Genomic DNA, 18,192 nt, shown 5'->3' on the forward strand with positions numbered 1-18,192 from the left:
AAGAGTGGTGGTTGCTTGACTCTGGAGGTGTCAGGATTATAAAAACCCAAAGTTTGAGCCAAGATACATGGAGATCTGAGGGTAATTCTTCATGTCTATTCTCACTTATAGTAGGAAAGTGCAAAGACTATTCTTTTTGAAAGGGAATTTAAAAATGTAGCAACTATGGAAGAAGTAAACAAAGTCTCCTTCACCCATTAATGCATTGCCTTCAACAGAAGCAGAGTGAAACATGGTAAAAATCTCTGAGAATCAGATAGGGCTCTTTTGTAATAAAAATACTGAATGCCAGAAATGGCCACTCCAACAGTGTCTGCTAAACACTGAAAAGCTGTGTGAGAGAAAAGAAAGATGGATTTGAATTTAGACAGTGTTTCTGAGCCATCTGAATTCTGCACGACTCGGAATCCTCATTGTGGATGCTTGTGTCGTCTTTAGTATTTGGATTAACGTGGAGTGCTGGAAGTTGCCCAAGTTATTAGTCAAGCAATACAAATTAGTTGATAATAAATATTCAGCAGCAGCTGTCCTTTTGGAGTCTGAGGAATTAAGTAAATGCTTTACCCAAATACTTTTTTGTGTCTGTGGAACTGTAGGTCTGCTCTCAATCAGCCTTTGTTGAGTTGTAGTTCAAACAGTCAGTTAAGCACTGTGAAGAGCCTCTGGTTTAGTCTGAGTTTAAAAACCCAGACTGTTCATATAATTAATATTCTGTAGGGGTAAAGAAAAAGCTAGAAAAATCCCGTGTATCTCTAATTTAAAATATCTCCTTGCCTCTTTTGTGTGTTTTGCTTATTTTTAGGACTTTTTTCCTAGGGTTGTTTGTGATTTTTGAGAGGGAGTTTGAAAAAAAGATACTTTAATAATTAGAGTGAAACTGAGAACAAACAAATCAGTCAAAGTTATTAATATATTTTCCATCACTATTGAATATTAGGGAAAATCAAGTATCAAATCAAATACACTTTTTTAGAAAAAAAATTTCATCAGAAAAAGAAGCAAGTCATACACATCCTAGCAAGCAGGAGTTTTATTAAGAGTCTGTGAGTTATGGTCATTTTCAGAACAATGTGTAGATCTGTGGAAAAGCTCAAGATTTCAAGTTGCACATTTTTATGATTCAGAAAAACCACGTAAGAGATGGATGCCTGCAAATTGTCCACAAGGTAGACCAATAAATATTTTAAAAACTAATGGTGAAACTAATTAATTTAATGGTGAAAATAAATGCCACGATTTTCATTTAGTGGTGAAACTGATTTATTATAAGCAAGTTTTGCACTTGCTTGTAATTTATATTTAGGAATATTATTGTGAGCAGAATGGCAAAAATGATTAGTGCACGAAGAACCCCAACTAGTTGGGCAGAATAATGGACAGTAGCAGGTCTGGAAGATCTGGTAAAATATTTTGCTAAACTGGAATGTTTTAACATGGTTGAAAATGTCAATTGAGTTTTGAATTTATAGTAAATAAATGTTTTTCCCCAGACATTTGAAGATTTGTTTGAACATTTTTTGATTTCATATTTTATTTTTTAATGATTCATCCCATACAGTGAGGTACTTCTAATGCAAATCAGATTACTGTGAAAACTCTCCTGTCTCTCCTGTCTGGACAAAAGAGATATGTAGAGCAAATTTTCTTATTCTGAAAAAAGAGCTGATTTTTCCTTACCTCATCCTTTAATATGAATTGTGCATCTTTGTGACATTTTTTGTAGAAAAATGGTAGCCAGAACACATGAAAATATAGGTATTGTTATGACCATACAGAACAGGATTTTATAGTGAAAACACTTATATAAGTACTTCCTGTACTTAGAGCTATTCTTAAAGTTTAAAGCATTTCCAGTTTGCTGTGAATTCTGTACAGATTTTGTAGCATTACACCGCCTCAGTTTTTAAATAATTTCTAATAATTGATTAAGGCTGATTGCATTAGCTGTTGTAGAGAAATAATTGTCTCAAATTACAGAGATTTAAAGAAGAAAATGGGAAGCTGAAGTCTAAGACAAGACAAAAACATCAAATATTTGTAACTCACAAAAGCCAAAAGGTAATTGCAAGATCAGACATCACAGGATTTTATTATCCAGGTATACATTTTTGTCCACATTTTCAATATTATTTAATGTTCCTTTACACTGATAAAGCATAAGTTATAGTCATAATTGACTTATTTTTTCTTAATGACATTTACTATTACGTGTGCATATTAATGAAAAGGAATATCTATTTTGTATATGTATATGTATGTGCACATATATATACATTTATAAGAAGACATTCATTTTGTAAAGTTGGAGAGTAATGATATGTTTGTCTATGAAAAGTATGGAAGGAAATCATGAGCCAAGATTTTGCATGTGTGCATAAAGATCACTAAATGGTGCTGCTTTTTTGTTGAATTTTAAGCCAGCATGGTTAGTAGGTAAAACTCAGTTCTGTTATTTCACACAGATAATATTAAATATTCTCTGTGTGTATGCATTTATCTTTGTGTTATCTTTACTTGTTTGGTTGGGATTTTTTAATTACATATTCTTAACTGTGGTAGTAGTTTTATTATGTTAACGATCAGTTTTATTATGTTAACCAGATCAGCTTACAAATTTCAGACCTGTGCTTGAAAAAGACTTTGTTTTCTTTTTATAGCACTATTAAGACTGGTTAATAAGACAGGGTTTTCTAGGTACAAATGTCTCCATTGCCCTAGCACAGCTTATAGTAGCTAAATGAAAATGAAGAATGCATAGTATAGACATGGGTGGCCTCAGTGATGTGTGACAGCCTGTAGGATTTTTTACAAAAAAATTTCCACAAGGGGTGAAAGAAAAATAATTTAAATATTTTATTCTGTTGTTTTTCAGGAACTGTGATAAAGAATATCAGTTCTAGCTGTGCACTTGTTGACTTCAGCAATGGGGAGAGCTGTGATGTCCTTGTCAAGTTCACTATACCTGTGGGAGGTGCTATGCCATGCCCACATCTGCAGGTGAAAAACTGTATTTTTTCATGATTGCAAATATGCATTTTATATTTAAAATATGAAATTTATTTTATATTTAGGTAATAAATTATAGATTTTTTAAAAAGTCTTTTAAATACCTTTATTTTAAAGAAGAGTTTTTCATTATAGTAGTATCATACTATTTTCAACATGAAGTTTTTCATTTGTTTGAAGCTTGTTTTCATTGTAGTTCTAGTCCTTTGTTTATTAAAATTATGTGTTCTAAATTAATCTATATTGTTTTCTTTATAAAACATGAATATTTCCCCAGCCATAGAAGAAAGGTGAACTATTTATTAGTACAGTTATTATTTCATAGCACATAGATTATAAATTGAGAGCCTTTTTTACTTAGTGTGAGCAGTTTACTTACAGCAGGTTTTAATCATTCAGTTTTCACAGCATGTTTTAAATCCAGAAAACAACCATATACTAAGGTAAATAACAGTAATAAAAAATTATAATCCCTGTTCATTTCTGATTTTCTTTAAAATTTATCAGCTAACTATGTGTAATCACAGATGAGTTTTTTTGGTGATTCTTATTTTACACACCAGAATGGTGATGGTTGCATAGAGGATACAGGATGGATCCATCTGTTTTGAATAAAAGAAACATGTTTATAATTGCACTGCTACATATAAAACTAGAAACATACCCTTTTTTTCAGTTTGAGATAAAGACAAATCCTGATATAGTAGCTCCTGATAACTCTGTAAGTTCTGTATCCAACTCTAGAGACCTGCAGAATTTGATATAAAACTGTGACTTCTGTGTTAATTTTAAAAACAATTTTGGATAAATCAGTTACATCTGGAATTTTCTAAAATTCCCAAGGTTGGTTTGTTGAAAGACTTAAAATTTGCCTAGAATCCAAGGGAATGTACAGTTTGTAAGAGTTTCCTCATTCAGTTCAGCTTGCTAGCTAAGCCCAGGTACATTTAGCAGAACTCAGTCCTTTATTTTTGTTTTGTGTTCTCTCCCTGATTCAGTGGAAATTGCATAATCAGAACATGCAAGGACCAAGTTCTTTTCTTTCAATGGTCCATATTAAATCATGGGAACATGATAGAATGAAGATTCATGTAAAAATACCTTAGTAGTTATGTCTTGTAGAGCTCAGAAGTGGTTCTTGCAGTGGTTCTTGCAGTGATGCTTTCCTGTGCACAGGTTGGGGACTATGTGTTTGCCAGAACCGGGACACGGGCAGAAAATGAATGTTATGTACCCGCCATTGTCATAGCAACACCACAGAGGGTGGAGACAGGTGACAAATTCTACACAGTGCTGCTGTTCAACAATAGAGAGGTAAGTAAACCTAGGGGATGATACCAGGCTGGCTGGTTTTGAAGAGGCAGATAGAATTTTCCAGGCTAATGGGCTCTCTGTCCCAATCTGAGTCTCCAGCTAACCAGAGTAAATCAGAATTCAGAGTGCAATGAACAGCTCATGCAATAAACCTGAACGAAGAAATTCTGTTGGATAATTTATTCTTAAATTATACTCTGTTCTTTCTTCTTTAATACATTTGGTGGCTTTCACAAGTTCCATGCTTCTAAAATAAGAAACATAGGGAGTTTTAACACAGTCATTATAGTCTGACATTAATTCCATTATGTTTGTTTGTTTTTTGTTTGTAAGCCATTATGATAATTTTACTGCATTTTTCACAGCATGCATTAAATAAAATTTACTTTGTACTTGAAACTTTTATATTAATTATCTTTATTAGAGGCTGATTACAGTTACCCTTAAACAGTTGATTTTTTTATGCATATGTATCTTCATTGCTTTTGAGATTTGAGTTTTAATTAGATGAATATTGTTTGTGTTATTGCAGGAACACTGTATAAGAAGTGAGCTCATTAAAATCAGCCAAACCAAGTATGCTTATTCCTGTCAGTACATAAGAACGGTGCAGACGGTGGATTATGAGATGTGAGTATGTTTGAACCTAAAAATACCAAATTTTTAAAATTTGAATTCTAAATGTTGCACTTTGAGTTCAGCTATGCCGTCAGGTTTCCATACGTAGTACTTTAACTACAGCTATTGCGAACTGGCTTACTCTACACTTGCAACTAAGTTTATGTGAGAATTTACTGCCTTATTTTCATTCCAGAAATATTGGTGGGATCTGATGGTTTGAAGCTTAGTCCCAGAAAGTTATTAAGGGGATTGCTGAAACGTGAGATGGAGTTTTTATTTGTTGTAGACCTTATTTTACTTTTAAAATACTTATTGTAAAGTAAAGCTGCACATAAAATTGCAATTTTTTTCTAAGACACTTGTTCATCTCCTGAACTTAAATCTGGAGATGGAGAGAGAGTGTGTAAGATGAGTATGAGCCCCTACTTAGGTTCTGCAGAATTAATGGGCAGCAAGATATGAAGTGTGCACTGAAAATGCAAGTGTTCCAAGTGTTTATGGTTACTTTTTAATCTTATATTAAGTTTTAGTTTAATCCAGTTGAAATTATGACAGCCTTCAGAGCACTAACAACCTCAGACAACGTTAGGATGGACAATAAGATCAGAACAATCATCTAGGGATATTTCTCCAGAATACAATCCCAACCTACAATTATTGGAATTTAAAAATTCTCTGAAGCAGAATTGGAGTCTCTGCATTAAATAGCCTTGATGGAATTTTCTTCCATGAATTTGTGCAGTTTCTTTTTTTGAAAGCATGTAAAACTTCATCATCCATAGCTTCTTCCCAGGGGGAGTTGCATAGTTTCACATTTTGTGTGAGAAAACATTATTTGGTTTTGAGTCTTCCATTTGCCTTGACATCTACAGAATGAAGGATTTCCTCTTACATGTAGTATGAGCACTGCTGCAAAAGAATAATATAATCTCCATCATGGGAAGTTTATTTCCAAGAGGAAACATGAACAAGGAAAATCACAGAATCTCAGAATTAGCTTGGTTAGAAAAGACCTTTGAGATTGAATCCAACCTATCACCCAACACCACTTTGTACCTAGAGCATGGCTCTGAGTGCCACATCCAGTCTTTTCTTAAACACCTCCAGGGACGGTGACTCCACGCTCTCCTTGAGCAGCCATTCCAATGCCCAATCACTCTTTCTGTGAAGAACTTCTTCCTAATGTGCTGCCTAAACCTTCTCCTGGTGCAGCTTGGGTCTGTGTGCTCTTGCCCTGTCACTGGTGACCTGGGAGAAGAGACCAACCCCCACCCAGCTGCACCTTCCTTTCTGGTAGTTGTGGAGAGAAATGAATTCCACCATTAAAGGCAATTTTAGATCACAGAATCATGGGATGGGTCAGATTGGAAGGGGCCAGAGTGGGTCATCTGGTCCAACCTCCCTGCTCAAGCAGGGTCATCCCAGAGCACATGGTGCAGGATTGCATCCAAATAGTTGAATACCTCCAGTGAAGAGACTGTACACGCTCTCTGGGAAATCTGCTCCAGGGCTTGTTCACCCACAGGTGTTCTTAATTTTCATTGATATGTTCTAATATGATTATCATCACTAAAGATTTAATCTAAAAATTATGGGTGAGGGTACCAGTTGTGGGCTTGACGTATGGATTCACTGAGAATGACAGAGTGAAAAGCATCTGAGATTCAAATCCTTTGATTCCCACGTATTTTCTAATAGTGATCCTAGTAGAGTTTGAAACTCAGCCCTCCACCAGCTTGCAGCTACAGCACACAAACAAATGAATGCCCTTTCTTTGCTGAGCAAAATTCCAAATCTGGGAATACATCAATGCCTTCCCAGGCCATATAATTGATATGATAGTAGCCTCTTCTCACCAAGAAGCAAACCTGAAGACCATGGTTTCCTTCTCAATGCAAACAACCAGTTGAAAAGAGGGAGGTATATAACTGGTCTGAGTTCCAGCAAAAGCAGCAGAAGTCCTTCCCTTCTACTGAGATGGATTGTATTCTGAGGTATCATATTAAGAAAAGATGTGATTAAATGCATGAGCAATAAGAATAATGTCCATTCTACATGCTTTGTTTCATGAATGAGTGCTTTGGTACAACCATTCACTCTCCAAAGAGAACTTATTATCACGCTGACTTGCCATTTTTATGTACAAATGAGGAGAAAATTGAATTTTACATTGGCAAATTGGAGGAATTCATTGGAGAATTGACTGAAATGAATGCACTAAATGGAGTTTTTATTAGAACCCCTACTTTTTATGAGGACATGGAAGTGTGCTTTCCAATGAAACTTGTTTATTATATTTCTAAAATAAATCCCTACCTCCTATGTCCTACTTAAAGGGGGGACACTGCAGCATATTGCCCATGGATATGCACAGATCTAATGAGAAAGTGCTGACATTGTTGATAGGAAAAATGCAAAAGCATAATTTAATTGGAAAGGAATCAAAAAGTTTGAATGCAGTATTACATTAGAACCTCAAAAGAGACAAACTGCTTGTGCTAAGTGCTGGAGTAGTAAGGGAAAAAAAATTAAAAGGCACATATTCCATGCTGACAGGAAGTCCTCAGTGCCTATAGATGTTATACAGTGTCTTGGGTAACTCCAGCTCTGAGTTCTTTGGGACTGTCTTTTAATGTTTTTGTGGTGTGTATTAGGGATTATTCTTAATTGACTAATCTTTAGAGGTACTAATATAGCTCTTATGATTTCAGTATGAGACATTAGCATCTGTTTGGGGCATTTTCCTGCCATCACTGTGGAAAGAAATAATTATGGCAGAATAAGCACTCTGCAAATGTAGCTAACAAGTTCCATATGCAAAGTACAATACTGTGTGATATGGACCCACACAGCAAAAGGGTCCTTTTTGCCCACATCCTTTCTGGAGTCATAAGAGGCAGATAAGATTAAGGGCCAGAGCCCTGTTTTAGGCTATCCTTTACTTATTCTATAAGTAAAAGGGAAACTGAATTGTAGGACATTTACAACCCTGTAAAATGGTCAAGAGTGTGATAAGTCCTTCTCTTGTCAGTACTGTGAGATGTGGAAAAAGGTGAAATCTATGTCTTGTAAAAGAGGCTTTATGAGATATGTCCTTTTAGCTTAGTGGATTTCCTTTTCTGGTTTTCCAGCCTGGATACTAAGACTAAAAACTCCTGCCCTCACTCAGCTGTGGAAGATGAAGGAGGAGAACAAGCAAGAAAAACCATAGTGAAAGAAAAGAGGGGAAAAAAGAAAAAGAAGAGGACAACAGTAGACAAAAGGCATCCCAGGGAGATGATGTCAAACTTGGATAATCTTTTGTCTCCAGAAGTAAAACAGAGAGAAAGAAATTCACTGTCTAGCAATAAGGAAGAATGTAGAGGTAAAGATGTAGCTCTGAAAAAGTGTAAGGAATTAAACATTTGTGAGGGCCTTTAGCTATTCCCAACACAAGGAACAGATTTCTGCATTTCTGGGTGTTAGCCAAGTTAGCTTTCCTGTGTCCTATATGATGAAATTCTTTTACCTCCTTTAGAAACTGTTCTTGACACTTTCTCAGTGTGTGTTTTCACAGCAGCAGCAAGAAATGAATAAAGCCCGTTCCAGCATATCCCACCTTAATTTCCCTAACAGTTGTAGTAGCAGTGAGGATGCAGTAACACCAAACCTTAATACCTGCTTTTAAGCAGAGTGTTTATTCCAGTCTCTCTACTGTTTGTTCTTTGTTAGACTAAAGTTATGTCTATATTGTGGGTATTAAATGATTGCACCTGTAGCTCAATGCTTCAGAGGTTAAATTGATTTTGGTGTAAGAGCTGGCTCAGTTAAAGCTGACAGCAGTACCTATACTCCCTGTCACTCTGGAGCAGAGACTGGGCTAATGTAGGCCTGCCATTACATGTCTGTCAGCTCTTCATTTTCAAGATCCTACTGTCAGTGGAAAGATAACAGGATTTTTATCCATACTTGCTGGGTGTATCTCCTTGTACCATTTTAAATATGTTTTCAATGGCCTCATTATTTATTTACTTTCAGAAGTGATGGGTTATAAATTCACTCAATCATCATGTTTTCAATCAACTTGATTTGGCTCATCTGAATGTTCCTTCTGTGTTCTCTCTCATCCTTTAAAGATTGCCTGCAAATTCCATAATACATTGCTTATAGTGGGTATTATAGTCTCCATTATATAATGCACATTTTAAGAGTGGCCTGATCAGAATTATATGAGAGCAGAGGTGTTGGGCTTGTCCAGTGAAAAATCATGGTTTCCAAAGGTGGGGCTACATCGTTGGAAATGCTCAGTTATCCCAGACACCTTCCTCTTGGACATTTTGAGATGCAGATGCTGAGGAAATCTGAAATAATCCTAATGTGATCAGCAAGTCCTGTAACTGATTCCCTGCAGCTTGCAGGAAAGATTACACCAGAGCAGTGGTTATCTATGCATTTTAATCCTGCCTAGATTTAGCAAAAAATCTCATAGTATTCTAACATAGTATTCTAACATATCAATGTCATATGCAGGTTGAACATGCTGAAGGAGGTACCTTGTCCTCTTCTTGTGACACCATAAATATTGAATATGGGAGTTTTTTTTCTAAAATTTATTTTCATTTACATATCCTTCTGTGTTTTGTCAGAAAGGGAAAAGTCAGAGCTGATAAAGATATTAAGTAACAGTATATGGTCATCCTCACATGGTTTCATTACATACCTCTTTATCCAATCTCTCTACATGACTGTATATTTATCCTCTTTGGGTGTAGATAGTTGCCCCATTTTCATACCATGCAAATGTTTCAGAGCACTCTGTGTAAGTTATATAATTTTGTAAGTTATATCAAATGTGCTGCCTGACCCCTGATATACACATCTTTTTGAACTGTGTTAATGCTGGATTTCATTTTAAAGATGAAGAGAATGAAGAAAACAAATTTGCCTGGCTTTTTTTTTCCCATCTGCTCAACTTCCAATCAAGTATGAACTATTAGTTTACACTTACTGCTTGGCAGTTCAATATGTGTTGAGCACCAGTGAGATTCCCCTATGCAGGTTATCACTTTTCCTTAGAAGTTGTCATATTTGATTACATTGATGTGAGTAGGTGTTAAATAACATGGATGAGGAGTTGGAAAGCCCTGCCATTCTAATTAATTATTTAGTTAGTCTCTATGGACCAGGTATTAAAAATATCAGGTATCTGACAATGGACTTTGCCTTCATGGAGTTTTTGTAGTGCTGAAAGAAGGCTGGATATTCAAGTCAGGAGCCTAAACTGCACAAGTGAGATAAAACACCCTGTTTTCCTCTTCAGACCCCTGTATCACTCTGAAGTCTCAAATATTGCCTTTCATACGGTGGATACACCAATGTTCATCAGAGTGATCCCTTTCCAGGTTTTCCTAGTAGTTGACTTAATTACTTCATTATTTCTGGACTGTTTATATCAAAGGCAGATTTTTTCCCAAGTCAGCATCTCAGAGAAATGTTTTGAATAGCTGCGATAATGACAATTTTTATAGTGAAATATCTTTTACAGTAACAAGGTTATGGTTTGGTTTTTTTTTTTTTCAATTTCTAAAAGCAGTCTGTTAACCTGTTTTTTTTTTTTCTGAAAGATGTATATTCCTCCCATGTATTCTTTTCCTTGTAATATCAAACACCTAAATAATTTGGATATCTTTTAACTTCTGAAAAAGCTCAGTAGTCCTGATCTGTTTGACTGAAGTAAAGGCATTTTCTTCATATTTGTATAAACGTTTTCTCCATGTATGTATGTGTCTAAGGCATTAAAAGCATTTATGCCATCACTGGTTCTTGCATTTCCTTTAAAAATGTTTATCTTGTCACTTTTTTTGTCCAGATACATACACATACACACACACACACACATGTATATATATATATTTAGTAATCTGACTGGGCTATGTTTTGTAATTATTTGATGTGTTAATCAACACTCTGCCTATGTTTCTGTTGCCTTCATGTGATCATTCATCTGTTACATAAGTAAGTAAGTTCTCCTGAGCTTGAATGAGCATTGCCAGATTACCAAGATGGATTTTTGTGCTCCCCAAGTTAATGTGGATTCAGCTACATGGCTCTTATATAGGTGGTTGATGAAACCTTGTATTCCCATATATTTCCACCACAGACCTGTAGGCCCTGTATGAATTAAGGGACTTTGGACATAAAGCAAGTTTGTGTTTTGGTTTATGCTCAGCTAAAATATTTCTGATTGTTAAGAGGAATCAACAGCCCATTCCTGATGGTCCTACTTGCAGAAACAGCATAAACAGAAGTGAATAAAGATTAAGTAATTGTGTTAGTTATTTAGCATATATTAGCTTCATTATTGTGTTGAAGTGAATTCTGCCTTGTTTCTTCCAGAACCACTATATTTGAAACATTATTATTTTGATGTGCAGGCTTGCCACTCTTACTGTGTTAGTTAGCTCTGTGTGTTTATAAGAGAGCAAATGAAAGCCTGGCAAATTCCTGCTGACTGTTGGCTAATGATTCTTTGCCTTGGTAACTCAAATAATACTATTTGATGTAGCAAGACCATGGATACTTAATTCTGTCCTTGGTTATTGCAATAATTTTTTATAGGTGCAATAAAATCTCTTTCTGTAGAAAAATTCTTCTGTCTTTCTAGTTTTCTCTGTTCTGTAATGCCTAAAATCAATGTTCATTCCACGTAACTTCCTTGCCAATTTTCTAGAATGTATATCTAGTAAAAAAAAACAAAAACAGAAAAAAAATTGGCATGAAGTACAGGTGTGATACACAGTACTACACTGCACTCTCTGATGCATTAGCAAATAATAGCTATCAGAGCCAAAATCTCCTTTTTTATTTATAATGAGATGTGACTTGAAGCAATTATGCTAATAATTACTGTAATTGCCAATATGGGGCAGTTGGGAGACCTTTGCAAATGAACATCTTCTATCCTTTTCTGTGGTGAACGTAGTTTGTCTGAATTGGGTTCAAGAGTGGAGCAGCTGTGGCACCTGGCATTCTAGGGGATTGGCTGGATTTCCTGCAGTAGAATTTCCCATTTTTAGCACCCACTCATTTTCCAGTCTCATTTTCCATCTAGTCCATTCAGCATTTGGAGAAGGCTACCACAATAAAGCAGTGTTCCCATCTGTTGGTCATGGCTTGTTTAACGAGCAGTTGATGTCAATTCAGCAATGCCTGCATCTGTTCCTTGCTGCAGCTGTGCGTGGCTAAGGGCTCCCCAACAGCAGCCAGATTTAGCTTTTGTCTCTTCATACCATGTTACAGCTCAGCCAGAAACATTCTGTCTTGTCTCAGGGCTGTCTGCTCATGGAAAGAGGAAAGTGTGCTAAACTCTCTGTCTCTTTCCCCATAAAGAATGAAACAGGCAAGGGGGGAAAGTGCAGTTCCATTGGTTTAGGAGGCGTGTTGGGGGGTATCTGAGGGCAGATTTGGAGGGCAGTTCAGTCCAGATCCTAAGAGCAAGAGTGGAACAGGTTCTTTCAGCATCTTAGAAAGAAACAGAGAGAGCCTGTGGGCTGGATGAAGACAACAAACAGATTGTGAACTGTGTCTGATGGGGAATACTCATTTAATAGTGCAGCTTTCACTTTACTCAGGGAAGCAGTATGGCCACAGTACCTTTCAGTATTTCAGTTTGACAATGCTTTTGTACTGCAGGCAGACAGGACACAGTCAAGAAATTTCCTGACCCTTACACATGTGAACTCTAGATTTCTGTCTCTTGGGTGCAGAAGAAGGATCAGAATGTTTCTTTTGTGTATGTAAGTGCTGATGGTGCACATTTATTAGGCAATTTTCAAAGACACACTTTTGATTTTTAAACTGCAACTTCAGAGTTTCAGTGGTAGCTATGGATAGCTATGGATGACAATCACTCCTAAAACGAATCATACTCAAATCTCATACTCTGTAAGGATTCAGTCTGGGCTGTTGCTCCCCAACCTGTACATCTTATACTTATCCTTCTTTATTCTGATTCCTTCCACAGTTTTTTTTTTCTACTACACAAGTGTTTTTTATATGATCATTGAAAATCAAAGTGTGAAGCAAAATAGGGTATATGCTTTTGTTTACTTTGTTTCTTCCTATTTTATTCTCTTTTGTTTTTCCTCCAGCTTCTGGTCTTTTGTCATTCATTATGATTCTCATCATTTTGTGCCAGGAGGGTATCTAGTAGTTGGTGGTCTCATTTGATATGACTAAAAAGTGACCTTTCAGTGACCCTTCAAAGAATGGTCAGACAAAGGTTCACAAAGGTAACCTATTCCCTATCCCCAGCAGTTCCTGGAAGATGATCCCTAAGTAAGAGTGAGATCAAAGATTGGCCTGTGAACACAACAGCTACAAGCTACAGACTTAGAAAATGAGAATACTTAAAAATACCTGAAAAACAGACTGGTTTGAACTTGTGAGGAAGAAAGCAAAAAATCTTTATGCAGAACTACTGCTTTGTTACCACAGTCATTGAGTTATTTGTTTCATGATAAATTCCAGGGAGTGTTTGAATTGTGACATCCAAGCTCATGGTGGGTCAGTGTTTTCTCTCACTAAAGAGTCCTGGTTCTCTCCTAGCATCTTCCCTCTCCATTTCATCATCCTGGTGTTCATCGAGGTATTAAACTCTGCAGTTGCTGAGAGCTTCACTTTCCACCCCACTGAAGTCTCCCTAATGCTTGCACAGTCCAGCTGTAGGAAATTCTCCAGAGCCAGGTAAAAGCTGCATCCCCAGGGTTGTTGGAGTCAGCATGGAGCAGTGAGGATTGGCAGGAAAGCCTCGGCACATGCACAGAGCAAAGGAAGCCACAGGAAGGGTGCAGGAGGAAAGAGCGTGGGAGGAATAGATGAAGCTGCAGATAAGAAAGGTTTTAACACCTGTAATGGTGAAATTTTAATTCTCTAAGAAAAAATAGATTTATGAATGAATATTAAATTATTTATGAGTTTGCTGACTTACTTTGGAGGTTGAAAGAGAAGCAGCAGCAGAGGGTCAGCTGTGCTGTTGAAGAGTTTCAATATCAGAAGAGAAGTGAATGGACATTAAAAAAATTCTCAAGCTTGACTCTGCAATTTCCAGGTAGATGTGTGTATTTGTCTTTACATCTGAAGTAAAGTGGTGTTGAAAAGATACATTTAACCAAATAGAAAGAGGTGGAAAATTTAAGTATACACATGTATACATTGTAACCCGGTGGTGCATTTATATTGGGTGAATTCCAGTTTTTGTGGTAGCCAATTTGATCACAGATCTTTTTTGTGTTCCAGATGCATGATGAATTTATAACTGGGTCTGACTATTTGGACATTGCTCTGCTTTGATGTAGCAATAATATCTCAGGTCTTCTATTTTCCTTTATTACCTCCTCTACATTTTGATTCTTCTATTTTAAATGCCTTTATCAGATGAAGAATATTCTTATATTAATATTACATTCTGAACAAATTAGCAAATATTAAATATTGCTGCATGATTAAACAAGGAGTAATAGAGACAAAAGTGAGAATAGCCTTGTGCAATCATTTAATAGACAGTATATTAAAAAAAATATTTCTATAGTCAATGGAGGCAGAGTCTTTGAGGATATATTTACATATCTCTTGAGTGCTTCCTTTAGGCATCTTTCAATTGCCTCCTCTAGGTAGCTAGTTCAGGTGTACTTGCCCAGGAAAATACTACATGGTGGCTGTGCAGATATTTCCCAGGAAAACTGTATTCTATTTCAGAATATTTCACCGGAGAAATATTCTGAAAATATTTCACTCAGAACTATTTCACTGGAGATCAGTTTTGGAAAAATCATGAGGGCTGGATATCTGTTTTTGTCTCAGTGTGGAGGAAAAAAAAAAAGAGAGACATTTTTATTTAGTAAAGGAGAAATATATAGTTTGTGCAGCCAAAATACCTATGAAGCCAGGATATTTTGGTGGGGATGTGAGAGAGACTGTGGAAATTTTTTCCTGGCTTGATTTAGGGAAGACTCAAACCCAGGAGAAACTGAAATGGTCTGTCCTGGAGGTTGCAGTTTGCATAGCTCATATTACCTTCTGTTCTTTCCTTCATCATATCCTAGTTTTCTCTTGGAGAGTGGAGCTGCCACACACATGGAGCCCCTGGTTACAGGCAGTCACTGAGGGTCTTTTCTGTACAGGGAAGAGATATCACTAAAGCACAGCATTCATGAAATTTTAGGACAGGGCATCTGGAAAGAAATAGTTTACTGCAGATATGAACATTTCATTTGTGAAGGAAATGGCACCACCAATGGATGGAAAAGCCCCATACCTAATGGTAGAGAAGATATCTAAATGAAAAGTTTAGATTACCTAATGGTAGAGAAGATATCTAAATGAAAAGTTTAGATATCTGTTTTATCCCCAAGAATATCTTTCAGTCACACAGACTTTGGAATCTGCCTGCTCACATTTTTTGAGGAAGATGCGTCTCAATCAAATGAATCATTGACATGATCATCTCACCTATGTCTCTTGTGATTACTGTGTGTTTGAGGCTGAGCAGGTGCAATTCCAATGACATGGAGAAAATGGAATGGGGGCCAATTTTGCATGTAGTTAATGTGCAGATGGATTATGTGCCATCCCACATGACAAAGACTCAGATCCCATTTCAAAAAATGGCTGAAGAGACTTAGTATTACACTGGGTGCAACACAGACTTGTGAGAAATACAAACAGGAATATTAACCAAGCACAGGACCAAAACTGTGAGCACAGGTAGTCTGAATGGCTAATTCTTCTGCATGAAGGGTGGCCATCAATCACTGTTGGTTATTTAAACAAGTTACCTTTAAAATCTGATGTATTATAGAAATACGGATGGTGATGGATGAGTTTCCTTTTCACTTGTTATTAAGGATCCATTGCACTGTTCCATTCTGGATGTGCAGTCTGACCTCAAGAAGCCTCTGTCATGGGATAACATTTATTAATTTTCCCTACTGTGGCCACAAGACATTTTCCTGCCTGAGTTTGCTTAAATGTTTTGTTGCATTGCTTTGCAGTAAGCTTGGGAATTGATAGGATGATTTATTCTTTTCATTCAAACATTCCTGTTGGTGCATTTGCACAAAGTGAGCTCTGTCCTGAGCTCCACACCCTGGTCCACATGTGTGGGACGTTATGCTTTCACCTGCTTGTGTCTGTTCTCCATCTCTTTTAAAAGGAGAAGTAGTATTAGGAGGGTTTGCCAACAAGATGAAATTTCCAGATTTTTTGGAATTATCAGATAGCTGAGCCTGACCAGGAAAACCTAATTTCAGATTCTGTCAAGGGAGCATAAGCAGACCATCAAAAACCCAGGTTGCTGCTTCATCACACTGCCTCACACAAAGCTGGCAGAGGTGGGGTTTGGGTTGCCAAGGCTATGCTCAGACTACTTCTTTCTGATTCTTTCCCAGTTACTAAGATGGCACTTCTCCTACTTGCTAAAGAAACATAGCCTACACAGCAGAAACAACTTAACCAAAGCCCCAAACAAACAAATAGAAAAGAACATTCACCTGCATATGTATTCATCATTTTGGATCAAGCCTTGGACCCAGGGGTTGGGACTCAGCCCCTGGCATTCAGCTCTTCATGAAAGGCATAAGAGAGAACACCTGCTAGCTGTCCTGTTGGTACCAGCTGTTAGAACAGCAGGAAGCTGAAAAGTGTTTGAGCCTGAATTCCTTTACAAAGTCATCAGTAACCTCCTACTCAGTTGTGAAAATGGGAAATCAGAGCAATGTGCTATCTTCTGAGAAAAAGGGAAGCTTCATGGAAGTTTGTATAACAAACTTTGACTCAATCTGCACAGGTGTGCAATGGACTATTTCTTCCAGGGCTGTTTCCTTGCTTGCCTGGGTCTTGGCTGCTGCATAAATACAGCAACACTGTGAGAGAGCACATAGCTCCTCTTAATCACACATCCCCATGGCCCTGAGTGCTCCAGGGCCAACTGTAACCCTCTCCTGTTGATAAAATGAGTGTTGGCATCAAAGCTGAGGTTTTCCTCCAGCTGAGAGGTGCTTCTCCTGGGAGGGGGGAGTGCTCAGCAGGAAAGGATGCAGGTTTATGCTGAGTGCCCTTGAAAACTGAGCAGTGAGTGATCCCAGTCCTCCCCACAGTGGCTCTGGAGCCAGGCCAACAGCATTAAGCAAGTGCTGTCCCTGCCCAAGCTATGAGAGAAGGTTTGTGATGCAGCCTTGCTGCTTCTGCACAGACACACCTCAGGTTCCAATTTAACAGCAAACATGCTGAGGGCAAAACTGTGTGAGGGATGATTTCAACACATTGTAAGCTCAGTCTTCTAATTACAGGGCTGTAAGAAAAGGTCAGAAGCAAACAAATACAAACACATCTGTGGCCTAAACTGAACATCAGCTCTTTTTGCCCAGCTCTTCCACTCCAAAAGCTATTAAGGTTGGGGTCTCAGCAGTGGCAGTGTCATCCCATCCTGTGAAAGTTGCCCCATGTCTCAGTCCTTAGCAGGTTTAGAAGAGGTAATTGTCCATCTCCAGTGGCATCCCCTGCTCCAGACAGTTTCCCTGACAGGTAACTGAGAGCTGAGCATCACAGTATCCAAGCAGCTGCCTCTCTGACTCTTTTCCACATGATCTTCGTTTGCTTGTGGGTTTTGAGGAGAGGATGTTGGGAAATTTGTGATACAGGCTTTGACATGTAGTGACAGCGACCTGCATGCATTGATCTAGAGCTCAGATTTGTGACTGCTGAGTTTTTGAGTTTTTGCTGCATCAGACAGTGATGAGGAGGCTGGAGATCCCTGCACACCTCACCTTTGTTTTATATGGTATGTATGCAGATTTTTTTTGCAAACAGCTCTGTCAGTCCCCTGAATTGACCAGAAGCCACCTGACAGTGGCTGTTGCAGCACTGATGCTGCATTGATCAGCCAGACAAGAAGCAGCCTGCACTGGTTTAAGACCCTCTCTACAATACTGGTGCTACACAGTTTTTCATAGGCTCAGAGTTAATGTAGAGCTTGGGTGCTTCTGCTTGGAAACAGAATCTGGGACAGCAGTAAGTAATAAATATTTGGAGATGATGACTCTTCAAGCCCACCATTCTCCTCAGACAGATCACTGGCATGCCACTGTCCCTGCAGTGTCCTGTTAGCCCCAGCCTGCGGGCACAGCCAGTGCTACTGCCCCTGCTGCAGCCTCTGGCTCTTCAGGCCTTGGAGCACTGCTCTCCCTGCTGGCTGGGGTGTGTGGGACTGGGCTG

The 18,192-nt window shown here is 37.8% G+C and overlaps 1 protein-coding gene across 5 annotated transcripts in view; it reads left to right on the top strand.

The window, feature by feature from the left end:
* The window catches only part of VWA3B (von Willebrand factor A domain containing 3B), a 76,971-nt gene that overhangs the window by 49,333 nt on the left and 9,446 nt on the right, over positions 1 to 18,192 (top strand). For 4 of the 5 annotated variants that reach the window (XM_071430869.1, XM_071430868.1, XM_071430872.1 and 1 more), the window contains 5 exons: positions 1,978 to 2,098; positions 2,873 to 2,997; positions 4,183 to 4,320; positions 4,853 to 4,950; positions 8,073 to 10,736. In XM_071430869.1, coding sequence (XP_071286970.1) covers positions 1,978 to 2,098; positions 2,873 to 2,997; positions 4,183 to 4,320; positions 4,853 to 4,950; positions 8,073 to 8,361 — 771 coding nt within the window. In that variant the 3' untranslated portion in view covers positions 8,362 to 10,736. Of the gene's footprint in view, positions 1 to 1,977; positions 2,099 to 2,872; positions 2,998 to 4,182; positions 4,321 to 4,852; positions 4,951 to 8,072; positions 10,737 to 18,192 lie in introns of those variants that run through there. The other variant, XM_071430871.1, reaches the window with a different exon arrangement.

Source organism: Agelaius tricolor, unplaced genomic scaffold, assembly GCF_023055355.1.
Source record: "Agelaius tricolor isolate 1412-34295 unplaced genomic scaffold, bAgeTri1.0.p SCAF_7, whole genome shotgun sequence".
Lineage (NCBI taxonomy): Eukaryota > Metazoa > Chordata > Aves > Passeriformes > Icteridae > Agelaius > Agelaius tricolor.